The sequence below is a fragment of the Pseudophryne corroboree genome, chromosome 1 (assembly GCF_028390025.1).
Source record: "Pseudophryne corroboree isolate aPseCor3 chromosome 1, aPseCor3.hap2, whole genome shotgun sequence".
NCBI lineage: Eukaryota > Metazoa > Chordata > Amphibia > Anura > Myobatrachidae > Pseudophryne > Pseudophryne corroboree.
Genome location: NC_086444.1, coordinates 485,341,202 through 485,365,209, shown reverse-complemented (window position 1 = coordinate 485,365,209; position 24,008 = coordinate 485,341,202). Strand labels below are relative to the sequence as shown.

At 45.6% G+C, this 24,008-nt stretch overlaps 1 protein-coding gene across 1 annotated transcript in view; it reads right to left on the bottom strand.

Annotated features, from left to right (window-relative positions):
- The window catches only part of KIF27 (kinesin family member 27), a 183,998-nt gene that overhangs the window by 19,383 nt on the left and 140,607 nt on the right, over positions 1-24,008 (bottom strand). The window contains exons 14-15 of the mRNA XM_063913799.1: positions 3,773-3,988; positions 2,699-2,905 (exon numbers count right to left, since the gene is read on the bottom strand). Of these exons, the coding sequence (XP_063769869.1) occupies positions 2,699-2,905; positions 3,773-3,988 (423 nt within the window). The remainder of the gene's footprint in view (positions 1-2,698; positions 2,906-3,772; positions 3,989-24,008) is intronic.

Here is a 24,008-nt window from a genome sequence, read left to right as displayed (position 1 = left end):
ACCACAATATAGTGTGGAATAATACCCCTTCCCTTGTTGTAGGAGGGGTACTTTGATTATCACCTGCTGGGAATACAGCCTGTGAAATTTTTTTTTTTTTTTTTCCAATACTGCCTCCCTGTCGGAGGGAGACGTTGGTAAAGCAGACTTCAGGAACTTGTGAGGGGAAGACGTCTCGAATTTCCAATGTACACCTGGGATACTACGTGTAGGATCCAGGAGTCCACTTGCGAGTGAGCCCACTGCGTGCTGAAACTCTTGAGATGACCCCCCACCGCACCTGAGTCCGCTTGTATGGCCCCAGCGTCATGCTGCGGACTTGGCAGAAGCTGTGGAGGACTTCTGTTCCTGGGAATGGGCTGCCTGCTGCAGTCTTCTTCCCTTTCCTCTAACCCTGGGCAGATATGACTGGCCTTTTGCCCGCCTGCCTTTATGGGTACGAAAGGACTGAGACTGAAAAGACTGTGTCCTTTTCTGCTGAGATGTGACTTGGGGTAACAAAAGTGGATTTTCCAGCTGTTGCCATGGCCACCAGGTCCGATGGACCGCCCCTTTATACGGCAATACTTCCATGTGCCGTCTGGAATCTGCATCACCTGACCACTGTCGTGTCTATAAACATCGTCTGGCAGATATGGACATCACATCTACTCTTGATGCCAGAATGCAAATATCCCTCTGCGCATCTCGCATATATAGAAATGCATCCTTAAAATGCTCTATAGTCAATAAAATATTGTTCCTGTCAAGGGTATCAATATTTTCAGTCAGGAAATCCGACCAAGCCCCCCCAGCGCTGCACATCCAGGCTGAGGCGATTGCTGGTCGTAGTATAACACCAGTATGTGTGTATATACTTTTTAGGATATTTTTCAGCTTCCTATCAGCTGGCTCTTTGAGGGCGGCCGTATCTGGAGACGGTAACGCCACTTGTTTTTATAAGCGTGTGAGCGCCTTATCCACCCTAAGGTGTGTTTCCCAACTCGCCCTCACTTCTGGCGGGAAAGGGTATACCTCCAATAATTTTCTATCGGAGGAAACCCACGTATCATCACACACTTTAATTTATCTGATTCAGGAAAAACTACAAGTAGATTATTCCCACCCTACATAATACCCTTATTTGTGGTACTTGTAGTATCAGAAATATGTAACACCTCCTTCATTGCCCTTAACATGTAACGTGTGGCCCTAAAGGAAAATACGTTTGTTTCCTCACCGTCGACACTGAAGTCAGTGTCCGTGTCTGTGTCGACCAACTGAGGTAAATGGGCGTTTTTACAAGCCCCTGACGGTGTCTGAGACGCCTGGACAGGTACTAATTTATTTGCCGGCCGTCTCATGTCGTCAACCGACCTTGCATCGTGTTGACATTATCACGTAATTCCTAAATAAGCCATCCATTCCGGTGTCGACTCCCTAGAGAGTGACATCACCAATACAGGCAATTTTGCTCCGCCTCCTCACCAACATCGTCCTCCTACATGTCGACACACACGTACCGACACACAGCACACACACAGGGAATGCTCTGATAGAGGACAGGACCCCACTAGCCCTTTGGGGAGACAGAGGGAGAGTTTGCCAGCACACACCAAAAACGCTATAATTATACAGGGACAACCCCTTATACAAGTGTTTTCCCTTATAGCATTTTCACATATGTAATCATATCGCCAAATAAGTGCCCCCCCTCTCTGTTTTAACCCTGTTTCTGTAGTGCAGTGCAGGGGAGAGCCTGGGAGCCTTCCTCACAGCAGAGCTGAGCAGGAAAATGGCGCCGTGTGCTGAGGAGAATAGGCCCCGCCCCCTAAAACGGCGGGCTCTTCTCCCGGAGTTTGTGAGATCTGGCAGGGGTTAAATACATCCATATAGCCTCAAGGGCTATATGTGATGTATTTTAGCCATAAAAAAGGTATAATACATTGCTGCCCAGGGCGCCCCCCCCAGCGCCCTGCACCCTCAGTGACCGCTGGTATGAAGTGTGCTGACAACAATGGCGCACAGCTGCAGTGCTGTGCGCTACCTTATGAAGACTGAAAGTCTTCTGCCGCCTGTTTCTGGACCTCTGGACCTCTTCAACTTCGGCATCTGCAAGGGGGGTCGGCGGCACGGCTCCGGGACGAACCCCAGGGTGAGACCTGTGTTCCGACTCCCTCTGGAGCTATTGGTGTCCAGTAGCCTAAGAAGCAAATCCATCCTGCACGCAGGTGAGTTCACTTCTCTCCCCTAAGTCCCTCGTAGCAGTGAGCCTGTTGCCAGCAGGACTCACTGAAAATAAAAAACCTAACTTAAACTTTTATTCTAAGCAGCTCAGGAGAGCCACCTAGATTGCACCCTTCTCGGCCGGGCACAAAGATCTAACTGAGGCTTGGAGGAGGGTCATAGGGGGAGGAGCCAGTGCACATCACCTGATCCTAAAGCTTTTATTATTGTGCCCTGTCTCCTGCGGAGCCGCTAAACCCCATGGTCCTGACGGAGTCCCCAGCATCCACTTAGGACGTTAGAGAAATGTATTAAACTTACTGTTTACAACCTGTATTTATTTTAACTTTGATGTCCTAATTTTTACACAATTATTATTTTGTCAATTTTACTATATGCATATCATAAAATGACTAACAAAACTGGCATATATTGTTTTCCATAACAAGCTACAGTACAAATGATAGCACTGATCAACAGTAAAAGCTTAGACCTTGTTGAAGTATTTGACAAGGATAGATCTGGTCTCGGAAGCAGATAGCGAGCTGAACTTCTCTATGACATTGGCTTCACTCTGTGTGAGAATCTGAGAGAAGTCTTTCACGGCATCCTGTCGGCTCTGAATGCACTCATTCTTATACTCAATGGCAGCCTCCAATGCTTCTATCCCCTCCTCCAGCTGGAACAAGATATGCTCTTCCTGTGGAAATAAATATCTGAGGCACTAAGCAGTGTTTGTGTAAAGCTTTGCTAGGAGTAGACAATTACATTAACAACTGTAAAAAACAGCATCTACAGTGAATTCATAGGCAATGATAAACATACGAACGATGGGATGTAATGGCGTCCGAGATCGCCGGAGATGCGGGATGACGCCTGATCGTGGATGTTTTTTAAAGGGGCAATCACTTATAAGGCAACACTATGCTTTGTAAGTGGCTGCCGCTTTAAAAAAAAGTCTGAGATCGTCCTGCATCCCTCACCTCCAGAAATGTCGGATGCCATTACATCCCGCCCATGGTATTTATTATTCTAAAAAATGACAAAAGCTACTATGAAAATACAAAATCACCCACCACTCTGACATATTTAAGGTTGGTGTTGGTGCACAAAACAAATGCTTGAAGAGACTATTTGTTAAGGAAATGTGACAAAGAAAAATTTTTTTTCTTCATTATTAAAAGGTTAAACCATTCACATACTGACTTTGCCAAGTATAAAACAATACACTGGGTCAGACAACTAACTTGAATAACTCCTGATACTTGTATAAATGTTTTACCCAAGACAGCAGTTAAAGAACTCAGTCACGGCTGTTGCTGCATAAATCCTGGATATATGGTGCTCCAGAGTTAGTTTCATGTGGCAAAATTATTTTGTAGACCTCAAGAGTAGAGTTTACCTATAAAACAATCTTGAGCCAGAAGTATTGTAAACTGATCTAACATATTTATCAAGTGTTACGTTTGTATAGATTTGAAATATACACCAGCCTTAGTTCTGTAGGTATTACAGACTCTTAGAAACCAACATGAAAGGCAGTTAAGAGAAAAGAGACTGTAAGTACCTCAGGTGATAGCACGGTGCCATTCTTCAGTTTTTCATCCAGACTGTCTCTTCTGTGTAGGAGATGGTCCCTTTCCTTCTTTAACACTTTGACCTCCTCAAAAACTTTCTTCTGCTCCTCACTAGTACCACTGCGCAGTTTCTTACTTTTGTCTGTGAGCTCATTTTCTACAGCATTTAGGCGAGTTGACAACTTCAGCATGTCACTGTTTAAAGCCTAGGAAAGTAACGTGATTTATGTCTCAGAGGACCAGTATATATATATATATATATATATATATATATATATATACACATCAGCCAGAAGGTATACAAGTGCTTTCATCGGTTTTAGTATATGCCTCTGATTTTGCCAAAAGAGAGGCACCCAAGTTAAAATTTCAGAGGTACTGTTTCACAATTAAATTTTCTGGCCAGCATTTGCCTATTAGTAACGAGGGTGCTGGAGAATGTATTATTTACATATAAGGTACTCAGGAGCAGATTTAACAATGAGTGATATTCTTGTTGCCACTTGTTATGAATGTTGAATGGTGCTCCAGCCAATCAGCTCCGGTCATGTGTTTGAAAAATGAGCGTTAGGAGCTGATTGGCTGGAGCATCAGTTAACATTCGTAACAAGTGATAACAAGAATATCACTCGTTAAAACTGACCCTCAGTTATTTACTTGCCAGCAATGCAAAGCAAAATAGTTCCATTAAAGATGCACAACCATTAAGTAAAATATACTATGATAACTCAACAATAGCTATTTCTATATATTTTTTATGGGTCATCTGTGAAGTTTGGGAATATGTTCACCACAAGAAGTGCCAAGTAGCTAGATTGTTTTATATATTTCCTGAATCTAAACAATCTAAATAATAAAAAAAAAAAAAAAAAAAAAACACATTTACAAGAACAGATATTTTATACTACCTTCATTAAAACGTTGTCATTGTAAATAAATTAAATCTGTATCCCCTACTTCAGGCATTCCCAACCACGGTCCCGAAGGCACACTAACAGTCCTGGTTTTAGTGATATCCAGGCTTCAGCACAGGTGACTTAATTGGTAGCTCAGTTATTTTGATTTAACCATCTGTGCTGCACTGTTGGTGTGCCTTGAGGACCGTGGTTGGGAATGCCTGCCCTACTGCTAAGTACTCAGTTATACCCCTTTCACACCTAAATCCCAGGTCCGATCTGGGCAAAGTGAACATGGTTTCAAGCTGCGTCATAGATGCTCAACCCCTTTCTCATTCAAATATTGGGGGTAATTCCAAGTTGTTCGCAGCAGGATTTTTGTTAGCAATTGGGCAAAACCATGTGCACTGCAGGGGGGGGGGGGGGGGGGGATATAACATGTGCAGAGAGAGTTAGATTTGGGTGGGGTGTGTTCAATCTGCAATCTAATTTGCAGTGTAAAAATAAAGCAGCCAGTATTTATCCTGCACATAAATAAAATAACCCACCCAAATCTAACTCTTTCTGCACATGTTATATCTGCCTCCCCTGCAGTACACATGGTTTTGCCCAATTGCTATCAAAAATCCTGCTGCGTTCAACTTGGAATTACCCCCATTGAACCAGAGTTATTCCCGATTCATAGCCTTCATACTGCACCCTTTGCTGGCCTGCATATCACAAACATAGCCAATCAGCAGCTTTTAAATGTAACCTGGGTCAAATAACATAATAATAAGAATTTACTTACTGATAATTCTATTTCTCGTAGTCCGTAGTGGATGCTGGGGACTCCGTAAGGACCATGGGGAATAGCGGCTCCGCAGGAGACTGGGCACAAAAGTAAAGCTTTAGAACTACCTGGTGTGCACTGGCTCCTCCCCCTATGACCCTCCTCCAAGCCTCAGTTAGGATACTGTGCCCGGACGAGCGTACACAATAAGGAAGGATTTTGAATCCCGGGTAAGACTCATACCAGCCACACCAATCACACCATATAACTTGTGATCTAAACCCAGTTAACAGCATGATAACAGAGGAGCCTCTAGAAAAGATGGCTCACTACAGCAATAACCCGATTTTTTGGTAACAATAACTATGTACCAGTATTGCAGACAATCCGCACTTGGGATGGGCGCCCAGCATCCACTACGAACTACGAGAAATAGAATTATCGGTAAGTAAATTCTTATTTTCTCTAAAGTCCTAAGTGGATGCTGGGGACTCCGTAAGGACCATGGGGATTATACCAAAGCTCCCAAACGGGCGGGAGAGTGCGGATGACTCTGCAGCACCAAATGAGAGAACTCCCGGTCCTCCTCAGCCAGGGTATCAAATTTGTAGAATTTTACAAACGTATTTGCTCCTGACCAAGTAGCTGCTCGGCAAAGTTGTAAAGCCGAGACCCCTCGGGCAGCCGCCCAAGATGAGCCCACCTTCCTTGTGGAATGGGCTTTTACAGATTTTGGCTGTGGCAGGCCTGCCACAGAATGTGCAAGCTGAATTGTACTACAAATCCAACGAGCAATAGTCTGCTTAGAAGCAGGAGCACCCAGCTTGTTGGGTGCATACAGAATAAACAACGAGTCAGATTTTCTGACTCCAGCCGTCCTGGAAACCAATATTTCCAGGGCTCTGACAACGTCTAGCAACTTGGAGTCCTCCAAGTCCCTAGTAGCCGCAGGCACCACAATAGGTTGATTCAGGTGAAACGCTGAAAACCACCTTAGGGAGAAACTGAGGACAAGTCCTCAATTCCGCCCTGTCCGAATGGAAAATCAGATGAGGGCTTTTACAGGATAAAGCCGCCAATTCTGACACGCACCTGGCCCAGGCCAGGGCCAACAGCATGACCACTTTCCATGTGAGATATTTTAACTCCACATATTTAAGTGGTTCAAACTAATGTGACTTTTGGAACCCAAAAACTACATTTAGATCCCAAGGTGCCACTGGAGGCACAAAAGGAGGCTGTATATGCAGTACCCCCTTGACAAACGTCGGAACTTCAGGAACTGAAGCTAGTTCTTTCTGGAAGAAAATTGACAGGGCCGAAATTTGAATCTTAATGGACCCCCATTTCAGGCCCATAGACACTCCTGTTTGCAGGAAATGTAGGAATCGACCTAGTTGAAAATTCCTCCGTCGGGGCCTTACTGGCCTCGCACCACGCAACATATTTTCGCCAAATGCGGTGATAATGTTTTGCGGTTATATCTTTCCTGGCTTTGATCAGGATAGGGATGACTTCATCCGGAATGCCTTTTTCCTTCAGGATCCGGCGTTCAACCGCCCTGCCGTCAAACGCAGCCGCGGTAAGTCTTGGAACAGACAGGGTCCTTGCTGGAGCAGGTCCCTTCTTAGAGGTAGAGGCCACGGATCCTCCGTGAGCATCTCTTGAAGTTCCGGTTACCAAGTCCTTCTTGGCCAATCCAGAGCCACGAATATAGTGCTTACTCCTCTCCATCTTATAATTCTCAGTACCTTGGTTATGAGAGGCAGAGGAGGGAACACATACACTGACTGGTACACCCACTGTGTTACCAGAGCGTCTACAGCTATTGCCTGAGGGTCCCTTGACCTGGCGCAATACTTGTCGAGTTTTATAAACATGTGGAAGACTTCTGGGTGAAGTCCCCACTCTCCCGGGTTGAGGTCGTGTCTGCTGAGGAAGTCTGCTTCCCAGTTGTCCACTCCCGGAATGAATACTGCTGACAGTGCTATCACATGATTTTCCGCCCAGCGAAGAATCCTTGCAGCTTCTGCCATTGCCCTTCTGCTTCTTGTGTCACCCTGTCTGTTTACGTGGGTGACTGCCGTGATGTTGTCCGAATGGATCAACTCCGGGTGACCTAGAAGCAGAGGTCTTGTTGAGCTTAGAGCATTGTAAATGGCCCTTAGCTTCAGGATATTTATGTGAAGTGATGTCTCCAGGCTTGACCATAAGCTCTGGAAATTCCTTTCCTGTGTGACTGCTCCCCAGCCTCGCAGGCTGGCATCCGTGGTCACCAGGACCCAGTCCTGAATGTGCGGCCCTCTAGAAGATGAGCACTCTGCAACCACCACAGGAGAGACACCCTTGTGCTTGGTGACAGTGTTATCCGCTGATGCATCTGAAGATGCGACCCAGACCATTTGTCCAGCAGGTCCCACTGGAAAGTTCTTGCGTGGAATCTGCCGCATGGGATTGCTTCATAGGAAGCCACCATTTTTTCCAGAACCATCTCATTGATGTACTGAGACTTGGCTCGGTTATAGGAGGTTTCCGACTAGCTCGGATAACTCCCTGACTTTCTCCTCCGGGAGAAACACCTTTTTCTGAACTGTGTCCAGGATCATCCCTAAGAACAGAAGACGAGTCATCGGAATCAGCTGCGATTTTGGAATATTGAGAATCCAATCGTGCTGCCGCAACACTACCTGAGATAGTGCTACACCGACCTCCAACTGTTCCCTGGATCTTACCCTTATCAGGGAATCGTCCAAGTAAGGGATAACTAAAATTCCCTTCCTTCGAAGGAGTATCATCATTTCCGCCATTACCTTGGTAAAGACCCGGGGTGCCGTGGACCATCCATACGGCAGCGTCTGAAACTGATAGTGACAGTTCTGTACCATAAACCTGAAGTACCCTTGGTGAGAAGGGTAAATTGGGACATGAAGGTAAGCATCCTTGATGTACCGAGACATCATGTAGTCCTCTTCTTCCAGGTTCGCAATCACTGCTCTGAGTGACACAATCTTGAATTTGAACCTCTGTATGTAAGTGTTCAAAGATTTTAGATTTAGAATCGGTCTCACCGAGCCGTCCGGCTTCGGTACCACAACAGTGTGGAATAATACCCCGTTCCCTGTTGCAGGAGGGGTACCTTGATTATCACCTGCTGGGAATACAGCTTGTGAATGGCTTCCAAAACTGTCTCCCTGTCAGAAGGAGACATCGGTAAAGCCGACTTTAGGAAACGGCGAGGGGGAGACGTCTCGAATTCCAATTTGTACCCCTGAGATATCACCTGAAGGATCCAGGGGTCTACTTGCGAGTGAGCCCACTGCGCGCTGAAATTCATTGAGACGGGCCCCCACCGTGCCTGATTCTGCTTGTAAAGCCCCAGCGTCATACTGAGGGCTTGGCAGAGGCGGGAGAGGGTTTCTGTTCCTGGGAACTGGCTGATTTCTGCAGCCTTTTTCCTCTCCCTCTGTCACGGGGCAGAAATGAGGAACCTTTTGCCCGCTTGCCCACGAAAAGACTGCGCCTGATAATACGGCGTCTTCTCATGTTGAGAGGCGACCTGGGGTACAAACGTGGATTTCCCAGCTGTTGCCGTGGCCACCAGGTCTGAAAGACCGACCCCAAATAACTCCTCCCCTTAATAAGGCAATACTTCCAAATGCCTTTTGGAATCCGCATCACCTGACCACTGTCGTGTCCATAACCCTCTACTGGTAGAAATGGACAACGCACTTAGACTTGATGCCAGTCGGCAAATATTCCGCTGTGCATCACGCATATATAGAAATGCATCTTTTAAATGCTCTATAGGCAATAATATACTGTCCCTATCTAGGGTATCAATATTTTCAGTCAGGGAATCCGACCACGCCAACCCAGCACTGCACATCCAGGCTGAGGCGATTGCTGGTCGCAGTATAACACCAGTATGTGTGTTATATGTGTGTTTCTATCAGCAGGATCCTTAAGGGCGGCCATCTCAGGAGAGGGTAGAGCCCTTGTTCTTACAAGCGTGTGAGCACTTTATCCACCCTAGGGGGTGTTTCCCAACGCACCCTAACCTCTGGCAGGAAAGGATATAATGCCAATAACATTTTAGAAATTATCAGTTGTTATCGGGGGAAAACCACGCATCATCACACACCACATTTAATTTCTCAGATTCAGGAAAACTACAGGTAGTTTTTCCTAACCGAACATAATACCCCTTTTTGGTGATACTCGTATTATCAGAAATGTGTAAAACATTTTTCATTGCCTCAATCATGTAACGTGTGGCCCTACTGGAAGTCACATTTGTCTCTTCACCGTCGACACTGGAGTCAGTATCCGTGTCGGCGTCTATATCTGCCATCTGAGGTAACGGTCGCTTTAGAGCCCCTGACGGCCTATGAGACGTCTGGACAGGCACAAGCTGAGTAGCCGGCTGTCTCATGTCAACCACTGTCTTTTATACAGAGCAGACACTGTTACGTAATTCCTTCCAACAGTTCATCCACTCAGGTGTCGACCCCCTAGGGGGTGACATCACTATTACAGGCAATTTGCTCCGTCTCCACATCATTTTTCTCCTCATACATGTCGACACAAACGTACCGACATACAGCACACACACAGGGAATGCTCTGATAGAGGACAGGACCCCACTAGCCCTTTGGGGAGACAGAGGGAGAGTTTGCCAGCACACACCAGAGCGCTATATATATACAGGGATAACCATATATAAGTGTTTTTCCCCTTATAGCTGCTGTATCTTTAATACTGCGCGTAATTAGTGCCCCCCTTCTCTTTTTTAACCCTTTCTGTAGTGTAGTGACTGCAGGGGAGAGCCAGGGAGCTTCCCTCCAACGGAGCTGTGAGGGAAAATGGCGCCAGTGTGCTGAGGAGATAGGCTCCGCCCCCTTCTCGGCGGCCTTATCTCCCGTTTTTCTATGTATTCTGGCAGGGGTTAAATTCATCCATATAGCCCAGGAGCTATATGTGATGCATTTTTTGCCATCCAAGGTGTTTTTATTGCGTCTCAGGGCGCCCCCCCCCCAGCGCCCTGCACCCTCAGTGACCGGAGTGTGAAGTGTGCTGAGAGCAATGGCGCACAGCTGCAGTGCTGTGCGCTACCTTGTTGAAGACAGGACGTCTTCTGCCGCCGATTTTCCGGACCTCTTCTGTCTTCTGGCTCTGTAAGGGGGCCGGCGGCGCGGCTCTGGGACCCATCCATGGCTGGGCCTGTGATCGTCCCTCTGGAGCTAATGTCCAGTAGCCTAAGAAGCCCAATCCACTCTGCACGGAGGTGAGTTCGCTTCTTCTCGCCTTAGTCCCTCGATGCAGTGAGCCTGTTGCCAGCAGGTCTCACTGAAAATAAAAAACCTAAAACTAAACTTTTCACTAAGCAGCTCAGGAGAGCCACCTAGTGTGCACCCTTCTCGTTCGGGCACAAAAATCTAACTGAGGCTTGGAGGAGGGTCATAGGGGGAGGAGCCAGTGCACACCAGGTAGTTCTAAAGCTTTACTTTTGTGCCCAGTCTCCTGCGGAGCCGCTATTCCCCATGGTCCTTACGGAGTCCCCAGCATCCACTTAGGACGTTAGAGAAAATAAGGTCACACCTTTCGCACTGCAGCTAATCCGGTCCCAGGAATAACCTTTGTCTCAACCAGGGATGATTTCCCAGGACACTGATTCAGAGTGGACCCTTTTACACCATACTTGCCTACCTGACCCTCTCCATGAGGGAGAAAATGCTCTGTTCCTGGACTTTCCTGGTAATGTATGATTGCCATCACCTGTGGTGAAACACCTTTCTTATCAATTAACTAGCTTACACTAAGGGGCCCTACTCACTGGCCGACCCGCCGCCGAGCTGCCCGACGGCGGATACGGCCGACGAGCGACCCGGCGGCGGGGGGCAGTGACGGGGGTAGTGAAGTTTCTTCACTCCCCCCGTCACGCGGCTGCATTGAAGTGCAGGCAAATATGGACGAGATCGTCCATATTGGCCTGCATGCACAGCCGACGGGAGACCAGCGATGAACGAGCGTGGGGACGCGCATCGTTCATCGCTGGAGTCTCCACACTGAAAGATATGAACGAGTTCTCGTTCATTTATGAACGAGATCGTTCATATCTTTCTGAAAATCGGCCAGTGTGTAGGGCCTATAAGCCAGGACCTAGGTTACCCCAGCAATATCCTGGGTCAGATGTTTGTTGTGTAAGGGGTTATTTCCGGCTTCAGAAAAGGGTTATTATTATTTGTCTAACCATGCAGCACCAGAGAGTAAATAAAACCAGAAATAACATCCTTGAGAAAAACACATTTAGTTTTAGTAAACTCAACATGAGAACTAGACAATAATCTGGGTAGGTGCAGAAAGATCATCAGTTTCCCTAAACTCTAGTCTCCGTTAAACACTGTTCTTCCAACACCCTAACAGCATCCATCAACACAAGAGATCCCTCTTCCTCTGTCGCAATGCCAGAATCACAATTTCTTGAAAGCATACGGTCATGCAGACAAGGTAAGTAGCTACTTTGCATGATGCAATATAAATGTCGACATTATAACTTTAAAAATGATTTTTAGAACCATGCTTAAATTATACTGCTGACACTGTTACATTGCTTCAAATAACACTACAAGTGTCAGCATTGTCACATTGACATCAGGGCAGTATGGATGGTGTAAGGACCAGAGTGTGCCGATTTAAATCAACTCGATTTTTTCCAATGCTGTACATGTGTGGAAAGAGTTAGAGGATAGCTTGAAGGAATTAAATCTGGCCAAACCAAGCATGAATACATTTTTTGGACCACTATAATCAAGCATTGGGACCTGCACATTTTCTTGCTTACTTGATGGACCCTCGTTACAGTGGTAGTTGTTGCAGAAAAAAACTTAGAAGCTCAAAGTTTACCAAAGAAAAAATAGGATTTTAATACCTACCGGTAAATCCTTTTCTCTTAGTCCGTAGAGGATGCTGGGGATGCTTCAAGAACCATGGGGTATAGACGGGATCCGCAGGAGACATGTGCACACTTTAAGACTTTGAATGGGTGTGAACTGGCTCCTCCCTCTATGCCCCTCCTCCAGACTCCAGTTTAAGTAACTGTGCCCAGGGAGAGGGACATTTCGAGGAAATAATTTATTGATAAACCACGGTGAGCATTTTACCAGCTCACACCTCCAGTATGCTGCAGAACGTGGCATTCAAAAGAAAACCAGCTGACGGCATGAAGAATATGCAGCACTACGCTGACATAAAGCGTAACACAACCTGTGTGTGTAAACACAACCAATAACAGCATAACGCATGTCATGGCATGAATATCGTCAGTAACAGGCTGACTTAAACGCAACACACCATGTGTGTAAACATACCCAATAACTGCAGATACAGTACGCACTGGGACGGGCGCCCAGCATCCTATACGGACTAAGAGAAAAGGATTTACCTGTAGGTATTAAAATCCTATTTTCTCATACGTCCTAGAGGATGCTGGGGATGCTTCAAGAACCATGGGGTTTATACCAAAGCTCTAGAACGGGCGGGAGAGTGCGGATGACTCTGCAGCACCAAATGGCCAAACAAGGTCCTCCTTAGCCAGGGTATCAAACTTGTAAAACTTCGCAAAGGTGTTTGATCCCGACCAAGTAGCAGCTCGGCAAAGCCGTAATGCCAAGACCCTCTGGGCAGCCGCCCAGGATGAGCCCACCTTTCTGGTAGAATGGGGCTTTACCGATTTCGGTAACGGCAATCCAGCAGTAGAGTGAGCCTGCTGAATCGTATTACAGAACCAGCGTGCAATAGTCTGCTTGGAAGCAGGAGCCCCAAACTTGTTGGGAGCCCATAGGACAAACAGAGCCTCTGTTTTCCTAACTTGAGCCGTTCTGGCGACTTAGATTTTCAAAGCTCTGACCACATCGAGAGACTTCAATTCCGCCAAGGCGTCAGTAGCCACTGGCACCACAATAGGCCGAAATTTGTACTTTAATGGAGCCTAACTTTAGGCCCGCATCCACACCTGCTTGCAAAAAATGGAGCAAACGCCCCAGCTGAAAGTCCTCCGTAGGAGCCTTCTTGGATTCACACCAAGACACATATTTTCTCCAAATACGGTGGTAATGCTTTGCCGTTACTTCTTTTCTAGCCTGAAGAAGTGTGGAAATGACTTCACTGGGAATACCCTTTCGGGCTAGGATTTGGCGTTCAACCGCCATGCCGTTAAACGCAGCCGCGGTAAGTCTTGATACACGCATCAGGTCCTCTCGTAGAGGAAGAGGCCCGGGATCTTCTATGAGTAATTCTTGAAGATCTGGATACCAAGCCCTCCTTGGCCAGTCTGGAACAATGAGGATCGCCTGAACCTTTGTTCTTATGATCTTTATCACCTTCGGAATGAGTGGAAGTGGAGGGAACACATAGACCGACTGAAACACCCACGGTGTCACCAGGGCGTCCACCGCTATCGCTTGAGGGTCCCTCGACCTGGAACAATATCTCTAAAGGTTTTTGTTGAGGCGAGACGCCAGCATGTTTATTTGAGGAATTCCCCAATGACTTGTCCCTTCTGCAAAGACCTCTTGATGAAGACCCCACTCTCCTGTGTGGAGATCGTGTCTGCTGAGGAAGTCTGCTTCCCAGTTGTCTACACCCGGAATGTAGACCGCTGACAGAGCGCTTACATGTCTTTCAGCCCAGCAGAAAACTTTTGTGGCTTCTGCCATTGCCACTCTGCTCTTCGTTCCGCCCTGGCGGTTTACGTACGCCACTGTTGTTAAGTTGTCCGCCTGAATTAAGGCGGCAGATCGCGAAGAAGGTGTTCCGCTTGCAGAAGGCCGTTGTAAATAGCCCTCAATTCCAGAATGTTTATTGCAGACAAGCTTCCTGGCTTGACCATCTTCCCCGGAAACTCTTCCCCCTGAAAGACTGCTCTCCAGCCTCGGATCTTGCATCGATGGACACCAGGATCCAATCCTGGATCCCGAACCTTCGTCCCTCTAGGAGGTGAGAACTGTGCAGCCACCACAGGAGAGAGATTCTGGTCCTGGAATATAGAATTATTTTCCGGTGCATGTGCAGGTGAGACCCGGACCACATGTCCAACTGGTCCCTCTAAAACCACTCTGGCATATAACCTGCTCACTGAATGGCCTCGTAGGCTGCAACAATCTTCTTCATCAACGGAACGTATTGATGGAATTGACACTGTTGCAGATCCGATCCGACTCTGGATCCTCAGAGCTCTTTCCACTGGAAGAAACAAACTCTCAACAGTTCTGTATCTAACATTATTCCCAACTCCGACAACCGCTTCGTTGGGATCAACAGTGATTCTGGCAAGTTCAGAAGCCAACCACTTTGTTGAAGAACTGTCAGGGAGAAAACAATGTTTTGCACCACTTGTTTCTTTACCTCGCCGTACTCAGGAGAGCGTCCCAGTACAGAATAATAATGACTCTTACTATTGAAGGAAAACCATCATACCGCCATCACTAAAACTGATGATGAAGGGCATACTGGGATGTGTAGTTCAATAACAGCTGGAGTGCCAAGGTTAGCCATCACTGCTCTAGGAGGTGAGAACTGCGCAGCCACCACAGGAGAGATATTCTGGTCCTGGAAAAATAGGATTGTTTTCCGGTGCATGTGTAGGTGAAACCCGGACCATATGTCCAACTGGTCCCGCTAAAACCATTCTGGTAACTTAACCTGATCACCGAATGGCCTCGTAGGCCGCAAACATCTTCTTCATCAACGGAACGTAGTGATGGATTTACACTATCGCAAATCTGATCCGACTCTGGATCCTCAAAACTCTTTCCACTGGAAAAAACAAACTCTCAACAGTTCTGTATCTAACCTTATTCCCAAGTCCGACATCCGCGTCGTTGGGATCAACAGTGATTCTGGCAAGTTCAGGAGCCAACCACTGTGTTGAAGAACTTTCAGAGAGAAAACAACGATTTGTTTCTTGACCTCGCCGTAGTCAGGAGAGCGTCCCAGTACAGAATAATAATGGCTTTTACTATTGCAGGAAAACCATCATACTGCCATCACTCCGGTGAATTGGCAATGACAATCCTGAATAGCAAACCCAGGTAAGCCTAATGCGGAAGAAACCGTACTTAGACCCTCTTTTTCCTTTTACAGATTGGATATCCCTGCCCTGAGAGATTCCATCTTGTAGTTCAACTTCTTAAGCAGATATTTTTGGGATTGTTCTGACTGAGTCGTCCGGCCTCAGAAGCACGAGAAAGCTTGAATGACAGCTTTTTCTTTTTTTTTTTTTTGACCGGGACAGCAGGACAATGACCTGATCCTGACCCAACTCCTGCATGGCGTCGCATACTACCTCCCCGTCCAGAGGAGAATCGGTCAGGTCTATTTAATAAATCAGTGAGGGGAATCGTCTGGAAACTCCAGTATGTCCCCCTTGGGACTCTTTTCTTAAACTCACTGGTCCATGTCCGTTCCAGGACTGACTGAAGAGTATTAGACGTGGTCCCACCGGTGTGGGCTCCCGCAAGATAGACCCAGCGACATGCTGTGGATGTGGTAGAAACAGAGGATTATTTCTGCTTCTGTGAACTTGAAAAGGCTGCTGACCTCTTACCTTTTCACCTTCCTCTACCTGCAAAGTAAGGGAAAACCGTATCCATTCGGTCGAAATGACTGCATCCTACAATAATGCGTCACCAACCGTTGTGAGGGAACATAGGTCAAGAAGGTAGACTTACCAGTGGTATCTGCCGAGATCAAACTTAACACAGTCATCCCCAAACCAGGTTTCACCTTCATAGGGAAGATACTCCAGTACTTCTGAGAGTCAGCCTCAGCATTCCATTGGTGAATCCACAACGTCCTCCTAGTCGAGACCGCCATGGAAGTGGCCCGCGAACCCAAGAGTCCTATATCCCTTGTAGTCGCACGGCTGTATGCTGCAATGATGTAGACATGACTCAACTTCAGGAGTACCCTGCATACAACTACTCCTCCATGCGCATGTAATGCTAGTATAATCAACGTACATGCGGACACATAATTAGAGTATTACATATCTTCCTGCATACGATCCTTTGTGACAGAGCCCTGTGCAGAACAGGGGTGACTCTTAGTTTATTCTATCCATGAGAAGGAATAACTTTTACCTCAGCATTCATTAAAAATATTTATATATACATAAATATACCTTCAAATGCACCTATACACACATATATCTATATATATATATCTAATACGTATACATATATCCTTTTGTCAGGAACAGCAGGGTCCCTAGTGACGTTAATACAAACCAATGTGTATGAACAGGTACTGAATGACGATTTTGTGGATCTGATCAGGAAACCTTATGGTCGACATAAGAAACATTATTCGAGTCGATCTCAGGGAGTAGTAACTGGGCAAAATAAAATTTCTGCGATCCCGAGGGGTCTGAGAGAAATCAATTCTATGAATAGGACTCCCTCCATAAATATTATCACGTCTGTGATCGTGCCACAGACCTATGTAACTTTACAATACATACATATACATATAGGTATAGCTCTTTCTGATATGCATTATCAATATCCATCCAGTCAGATATTGTTGGTGCCGACAGGGTCACCCCCCACGTCTGTGTCTCCCATATAGTTTTCTCTTGGGAAAAATATACCTCTACTGACATGTTGACGTTAATTTACATGTACCAAGTACTATTAGGAGTCGACATCGCCGACATAGTCATTCCCTTTGTGGCAGAGCACTCAGCCTCAGACATGCCGACACATGTGTACCAAACACCCACCGACATTAAACGGGCTATAAGGGATAGACCCTAGTACATTCTGTCATGGAAACACAGAAGGAGTTTACCAGCTCATTTCCACAGCACTTATGATATAGGGGGTAATTCCAAGTTGATCGCAGCAGGAATTTTGTTGGGCAAAACCATGTGCACTGCAGGGGAGGCAGATTTAACATGTGCAGAGAGCGTTAGATTTGGGTGTGGTGTGTTCAATCTGCAATCTAATTTGCAGTGTAAAAATAAAGCAGCCAGTATTTACCCTGCACAGAAACAAAATAACCCACCCAAATCTAACTCTTTCTGCACGTTATATCTGCCTCCCCTGCAGTGCACATGGTTTTGCCCAACTGCTAACAAAATTCCTGCTGCGATCAACTTGGAATTACCCCCATAGTGTGCTTTTATGTTTAACTTATATTGCACCAAACAACTGTGCCCCCCCCCTCGTTTTTCACTCTGATCTGTACAGCAGTGTTTTGGAAGGACCAGCGTCTCTGTGAGGAGAAAATGGCGCTGGTTAGAGCTGTGAGAGCTAAGCCACGCCCCCTTAATGGCGCGCTTCAGTCCCGCTTATTTTTATATATATTTATACTGGCGGGGGTCTGTATTTAGTGCCCAGGCACTGTATACTCTTCTGCCAGTTGCTTATGAGGTTTTATGCTGCCCAGGGTGCCCCCCCCCTGCGCCCTGCAGTGCCGCTTTGTATGTGGGAGCATGGCTCGCACCGCGCTACCTCAAAGCCGTCACTGAAATCTTCTGCTGTCACTGAAGTCTTCTGATCATCTTCTACTCACGCGGCTTCTGACTTCTGCAAGGGGGATGACGGCGCGGCTCCGGGAACGAGCATCTATGCGTACCTAGCGATCAGACCCTCTGGAGCTAATGGTGTCCAGTAGCCTAAGAAGCAGAGCCTTGAAACTCACAGAAGTAGGTCTGCTTCTCTCCCCTCAGTCCCATGATGCAGGGAGCCTGTTGCTAGCAGGTCTCCCTGAAAATAATAAACCTAACATAAAGTCTTTTCAGAGAAACACAGTAGAGCTCCCCTGTGTGTGACCAGTCTCACCGGGCACAGAATCTAAACTGGAGTCTGGATGAGGGGCATAGAGGGAGGAGCCAGTTCACACCCATTCAAAGTCTTAAAGTGTGCCCATGTCTCCAGCATTCTCTAGGACGTATGAGAAATATCCACATTCAAATACTCTTTTACCAACACTAGTCAAGTTCCAAGCAAAAGCAACCCTGTTTAATGACCTCTTGTTTGACCACGATATTGTGTCAACAGTGGCACAAATAGATTAGTGGAAACTGCACATTGGTCCAGAAACCGTAGCTGGTAATGACAATATCATGGTCGCAGTAGAGCAATTGCAATCAGCTGCAGCATCATCAGTTTTTACCTGGTTTATTTGTTTACTTGATCATTCGTATACAAATCCAATTGAAATAAAAAAAAAATCAGATTTTTTTTTTTTTAAATCATGATTTTTTTCACACCCTGGTTAGGGCAGTAAGGCTGATGTAATAGTTAGCATTACTGCCTCACAGCACTGAGGTCATGTTCGACTCCTACCCTGGCCCGAACTATGTTGAGTTTGCTTGCAGGTGTTCCTCTGGGTATTCTGGTTTCCTCACACATTCCAAAAATACATGTGTTTAGGGCAGACTAATTGATTCTTATATTCCGTTAAATTCTAATCTGAAAAATGTGCATGTATCCCATGGTTCTATCCTTATTAAAAAAAAAAGAAACAGATAAAGCTATATAAGACAGAGGGGGTAATTCAGACCTTATCAACGATTAATTTCTCTGACATGCGGGGGGACGCCCAGCACAGGGCTAATCCGCCCCGTATGTCAGGCCCTCCCCCCACACAGGTACAGAAGCATCGCACAGCGGCAATGCTTTTGTACTTGACAAGTAGCTCCCTGCCAGCGCAGCTCCTGCGTGCTAGCAGGGGGTAACTGCCGCGTCCTGGGTCGCAGTGGCTGCGTGTGACGTCACACAGCCGCAGCAGCCCGCCCCCCCCAGTGGTCTGGACACGCCTCCGTTGTCTGTACCGCGCCCCGCCAACAGCGTTCTAACGATGTTGGCACGCCCCCTCCTGCCCCGCGACCGCCTCTGCCTGTCAATCAGGCAGAGGCGAATGCAACAGTGAGATGCTTTCGCATCTCAGTGGCTGCACATGAGCAGTGCGCCTGCCGCACGAGCGCACTGTGCATAGTAATTCAGACTGCGATCGCTGCTGCTGCTGCAGTGATGCAGTCTGAATTACCCCCAGAGACTCACAGTTCACAGACTCTGCTTGGCCTTTCCATGTGAAAAACTCCACCTCCACTGAAACAAGTGGTCCAAATACAGGTTGCAGTACTGCCATCAACACTGCATTCAAGTCCCAAGGAACAGGTGACGGACCGAATAGTGTTCTCAAATGCATTGTGCCTAGCAAAAATGCCTGCACTTCCATAAGTGATGAAAAAAAGAAAGACATACAGGAGCTGATGCATAGGGGCTGATGCAGAGTTTCACATGTATAAACTCTCATGGAATGGTGCGGAGACAGGAGATGAGACAATGACAGGAGAATAGAATAATTAGAAGACAGTGACCTCATTCCATGACAGGTACTATACTTAAATAATACTGTTAATTAAATGTAACCCTTTTTAGCATTAATCTTTATTGAAATATCATTAATGATTCCAAAACAAACACTGTTTAGTATTACATCTATGCCGTCAGTGCTCTATTAGCTGCTGGTTCCTTTGGTTACCATACATTGTTTATGAGATAAGTAAAGCGTTTACCACAATATATTCAATTCAAATAGCTAAAATTCACTTCACTCTATTTCAAATATAATTTAATTAAGGTTTAATTCATAAACCATTTTATAAATCCTTCCTTTGCACATTTACATGTGACCTTTTACAAGCTAGTGGGCAGATTATTCCTTCCTTCATGTCCTTCACAGCAACATTCTCCAGTTGTTTTCAAGTGTTCAAAGAACAGGATATCTGGGGGATGACGGATGTCCAGAATGTAGAAAACATTAAATAGCTAATGCACTTAGTGGCTACCTACCCCCACTCATGTCACAGCCAAGGAACAATGGAAGAGGGTTCAGCGCAGATGAAGGAAGGGTAAGTTATATTCAGAATACTTCCCTCTATGCTTAATAGAGTCCTCAAAGAGCATAATACTGTTCTATCTCATCTTGAGTTTCATTACAGATTGGATTTACATACAGACTAAGTACCCTCATTAATGACTGATGGTTATATAGACTATATGGAAACGGGGCCTGGACTGCACACCCTAGCTTATTATAATGGGATGTGCTACCTTGCTGGGACTAAGTACTGTAATACTACAACATAGGAACAAAGGGTGCAGGTGCACCATACACCATTAAAATTATTATAACCATAATATAATATTTGAGGTTCTTGGCATATATTGGCCAGTATATGAGCCTGCCCACCTGCTTCACGGTGACCTCATCGGACAGGTCCCTAACACTACAGGGGTTCACCTCCGGGACGCAGAGCACCCCCAGACCACCCCAGCCAAACCACCCCAGGGCATCACACAGAAAAAAGGATAGGAGTGAAAGATCAGTGTTAAGCAGATGAAAGAGGCTGCTGAATGTAAAAGAAAAGAAGAGGACAGCAGTAAAGTGTTAGAATGTGAAGTTAGCTGAGCAGTGTTAGAAGTGTAAAAAATATGTGAAAAAAGCTACATAAATGTAAAACAAACACAATGTGATATAAGTGTTAGAAGTAAATGTAAGGTGGGGATGCCCCAAGGTGGCCCAGCCAGAGCAATATAGGGAGCTCCACGCCCCAAAAGCTCACCCCCAAACTGACTTTTGTATATAATTAAAAGGATCATACCTATGTCTTTTGTGTAGTCAGAATGTGCTGGTTCCCTGTTTAAAAGCCTGAGAGGCAGTGGGTGGGGCGCTAATCCAGAGATGAGGGCTGTCCCAATCCCTCAGGTGTGTATACACACACACACATAATATAGACTATATGGAAACGGGGCCTGGACTGCACACCCTAGCTTATTATAATGGGATGTGCTACCTTGCTGGGACTAAGTACTGTAATACTACAACATAGGAACAAAGGGTGCAGGTGCACCATACACCATTAAAATTATTATAACCATAATATAATATTTGAGGTTCTTGGCATATATTGGCCAGTATATGAGCCTGCCCACCTGAGTCCCGGAGGTGAACCCCTATAGTGTTAGGGACCTGTCCGATGAGGTCACCGTGAAGCAGGTGGGCAGGCTCATATACTGGCCAATATATGCCAAGAACCTCAAATATTATATTATGGTTATAATAATTGTAATGGTGTATGATGGTTATATAGGACATTAGTTAAAGTGTATGTATATTCATTAAAAGTATTGCATCATCAAGGATCCTTGGAGCCCCCGGAATGATACATTTCAGATTTCTATATGTGGAGTTGATCGCAGCAGCAAGTTTGTTAGCAATTGGGCAAAACCATGTGCACTGCAGGGGGGGGGGGAGGGGGGGGGCAGATATAACATGTGCAGACAGAGTTAGATTTATTTTGTTTCTGTGCAGGGTAAATACTGGCTGCTTTATTTTTACACTGCAATTTAGATTTCAGTTTGAATACACCACACCCAAATCTAACTCTCTCTGCACATGTTACATCTGCCTCCCCTGCAGTGCACATGGTTTTGCCCAACTGCTAACAAAATTGCTGCTGCGATTAACTCAGAATTAGGCCCTTTATGCGATCAGTGGCAGCAAAAGTTATCCTATTCTACCTACTCAGCACCACATACTTTTGTTTTAGAGGACTTTCGATATGCCTACATTAAATCATCTACTCCATACCATCTTGAAGTGTTTTCTTCAAAAGCCATAACATCCTCAACGCTACTCACCTTCTTCTTGGGAAGAGCACTCGGAATCAGACGCTCACCAGGACTAACCAACGCACAACTTTAATGTTCTCTAATTCAGTTCTCCGGAATCCTCTCTAAAAAGGAGCTAACATTAACAAGATATTGCACTGATTTAGGGTGGCACTGCACCCAAATCAGCTCATCCAGTGGTGTAATTAATAAACCTGATAACCCCTGGTAGAGTGCACTCAGATGTCTGTGGTCATTCGCACAAGTATCACCATAGGATGGATGCCTTCTGGGTGCCTTCACTTGCAAGCCAGCTGTGTGAGCTAACAAATAAACTTAATGAGGGTTTAGCTCAAGCTGCTTCTGCCAGCTCAGTGGTAAAAGCCACAGACATTTGCTACAGTTGGCTGTCATAAGTGGCTGGTAGGCAAATTTTAGCCTGGAGCAGGTACAAAATACTTGCCCACGAGCAGCGTCTTATACTTAGCTGGTGGTTTTAGACAGAGAGCACCAGGAACAATTTCTAGAAAATTAAAAGCCCTTTTTACTAACCGGTGTGTTCTCCAGCAGTGACTGCCATATAATGCAGAGAATATAACAGTGACTGCTATATAATACAGAGAACATCACAGTGACCACATATAATGCAGAGTGCATCACAGTGACTGCCATATAATGCAGTGACTGCCACATAATACAGAGAACATCACAATGATCACCATGCTACGCAGAAAACACCTGTGATTGCCAGATAATAGAGCAGTGGTTATCAACTCCACTCTCAAGTGCCACCAACAATTCAATTTTTTTTAATCATGCATAGGTGAGTTAATCTATTTTGCTGGGCCAGTAAGTATACCACCTGCTTCCACACAGAAATCCTCAAAACTGTCCTGTTGGGAATACTTAAGAGTTAATGTTGAGGACCACTGTAATACAGAACAACAATACCACCCTATAATACAATGAACATCACAGTGACTGCCACATAATGCAGAGAACATCACAGTGACCGCCAAACAATGCACAGAACATCACATTGCTCAACATATAATAAAGAATAGAGCATATTAGTTGGCATCATATAATGCAGAGAACATCAATTTGATCGCCATAGAATACAGAAAACATCACAGTGACTGCTATATAATGCAGAGAACATCACAGTGACCTCCATATAACAGAGAATATAGAGTAGAGACACAGGCCGTGCAGCCTATTATTACATCACACATCAACATCATAAGTTATACAGCGTCAATGCCTGGCTGTCTACTGAGCAATGTAGATTAACATTTCAAACAAGAATAGTTACTGATTATCTCAAGTATTAGACCTGTAATTGCTCACTTTATCAGACATGACATATTAAAGCGTACACCAGACAACTACAAGTGTGAACAATCCAGTAAAATGAACAATGCACAGCAGACAACCAATAGTTAAAGAGTGAAAAGAGACACTTTAGCCCACTGAGATATACCACCCCAGCTCTAGAATACTTCCCTATTGCTGAGGACAACCGAGGAGCAGGAGATGATTTTAAGTTTTTTTGTTTTGGCACCATTCAGTTAGTGTAACAAAGCTCTCCATGGAGAAAGTGCTATGCAGGGAAATACAGACTACCAAGGTAACCCAGCAAATGAAAAGTACTCTACCAAGTGGGCATGCTAAAGAAATCGAGTTATCTGCAAAATGGCAATATAGAAGAGCGAGGAACATAAACTGCCTGAATTTAAAGTGCAAAAGTCTTAGTGGAGGCCCTATATCCCCATGATCCATTGTCCACAGCCTAGGATGACAGAGAAAATAGGATTTTAATTACCTACCGGTAAATCCTTTTCTCGTAGTCCATAGGGGATACTGGGAATCCATT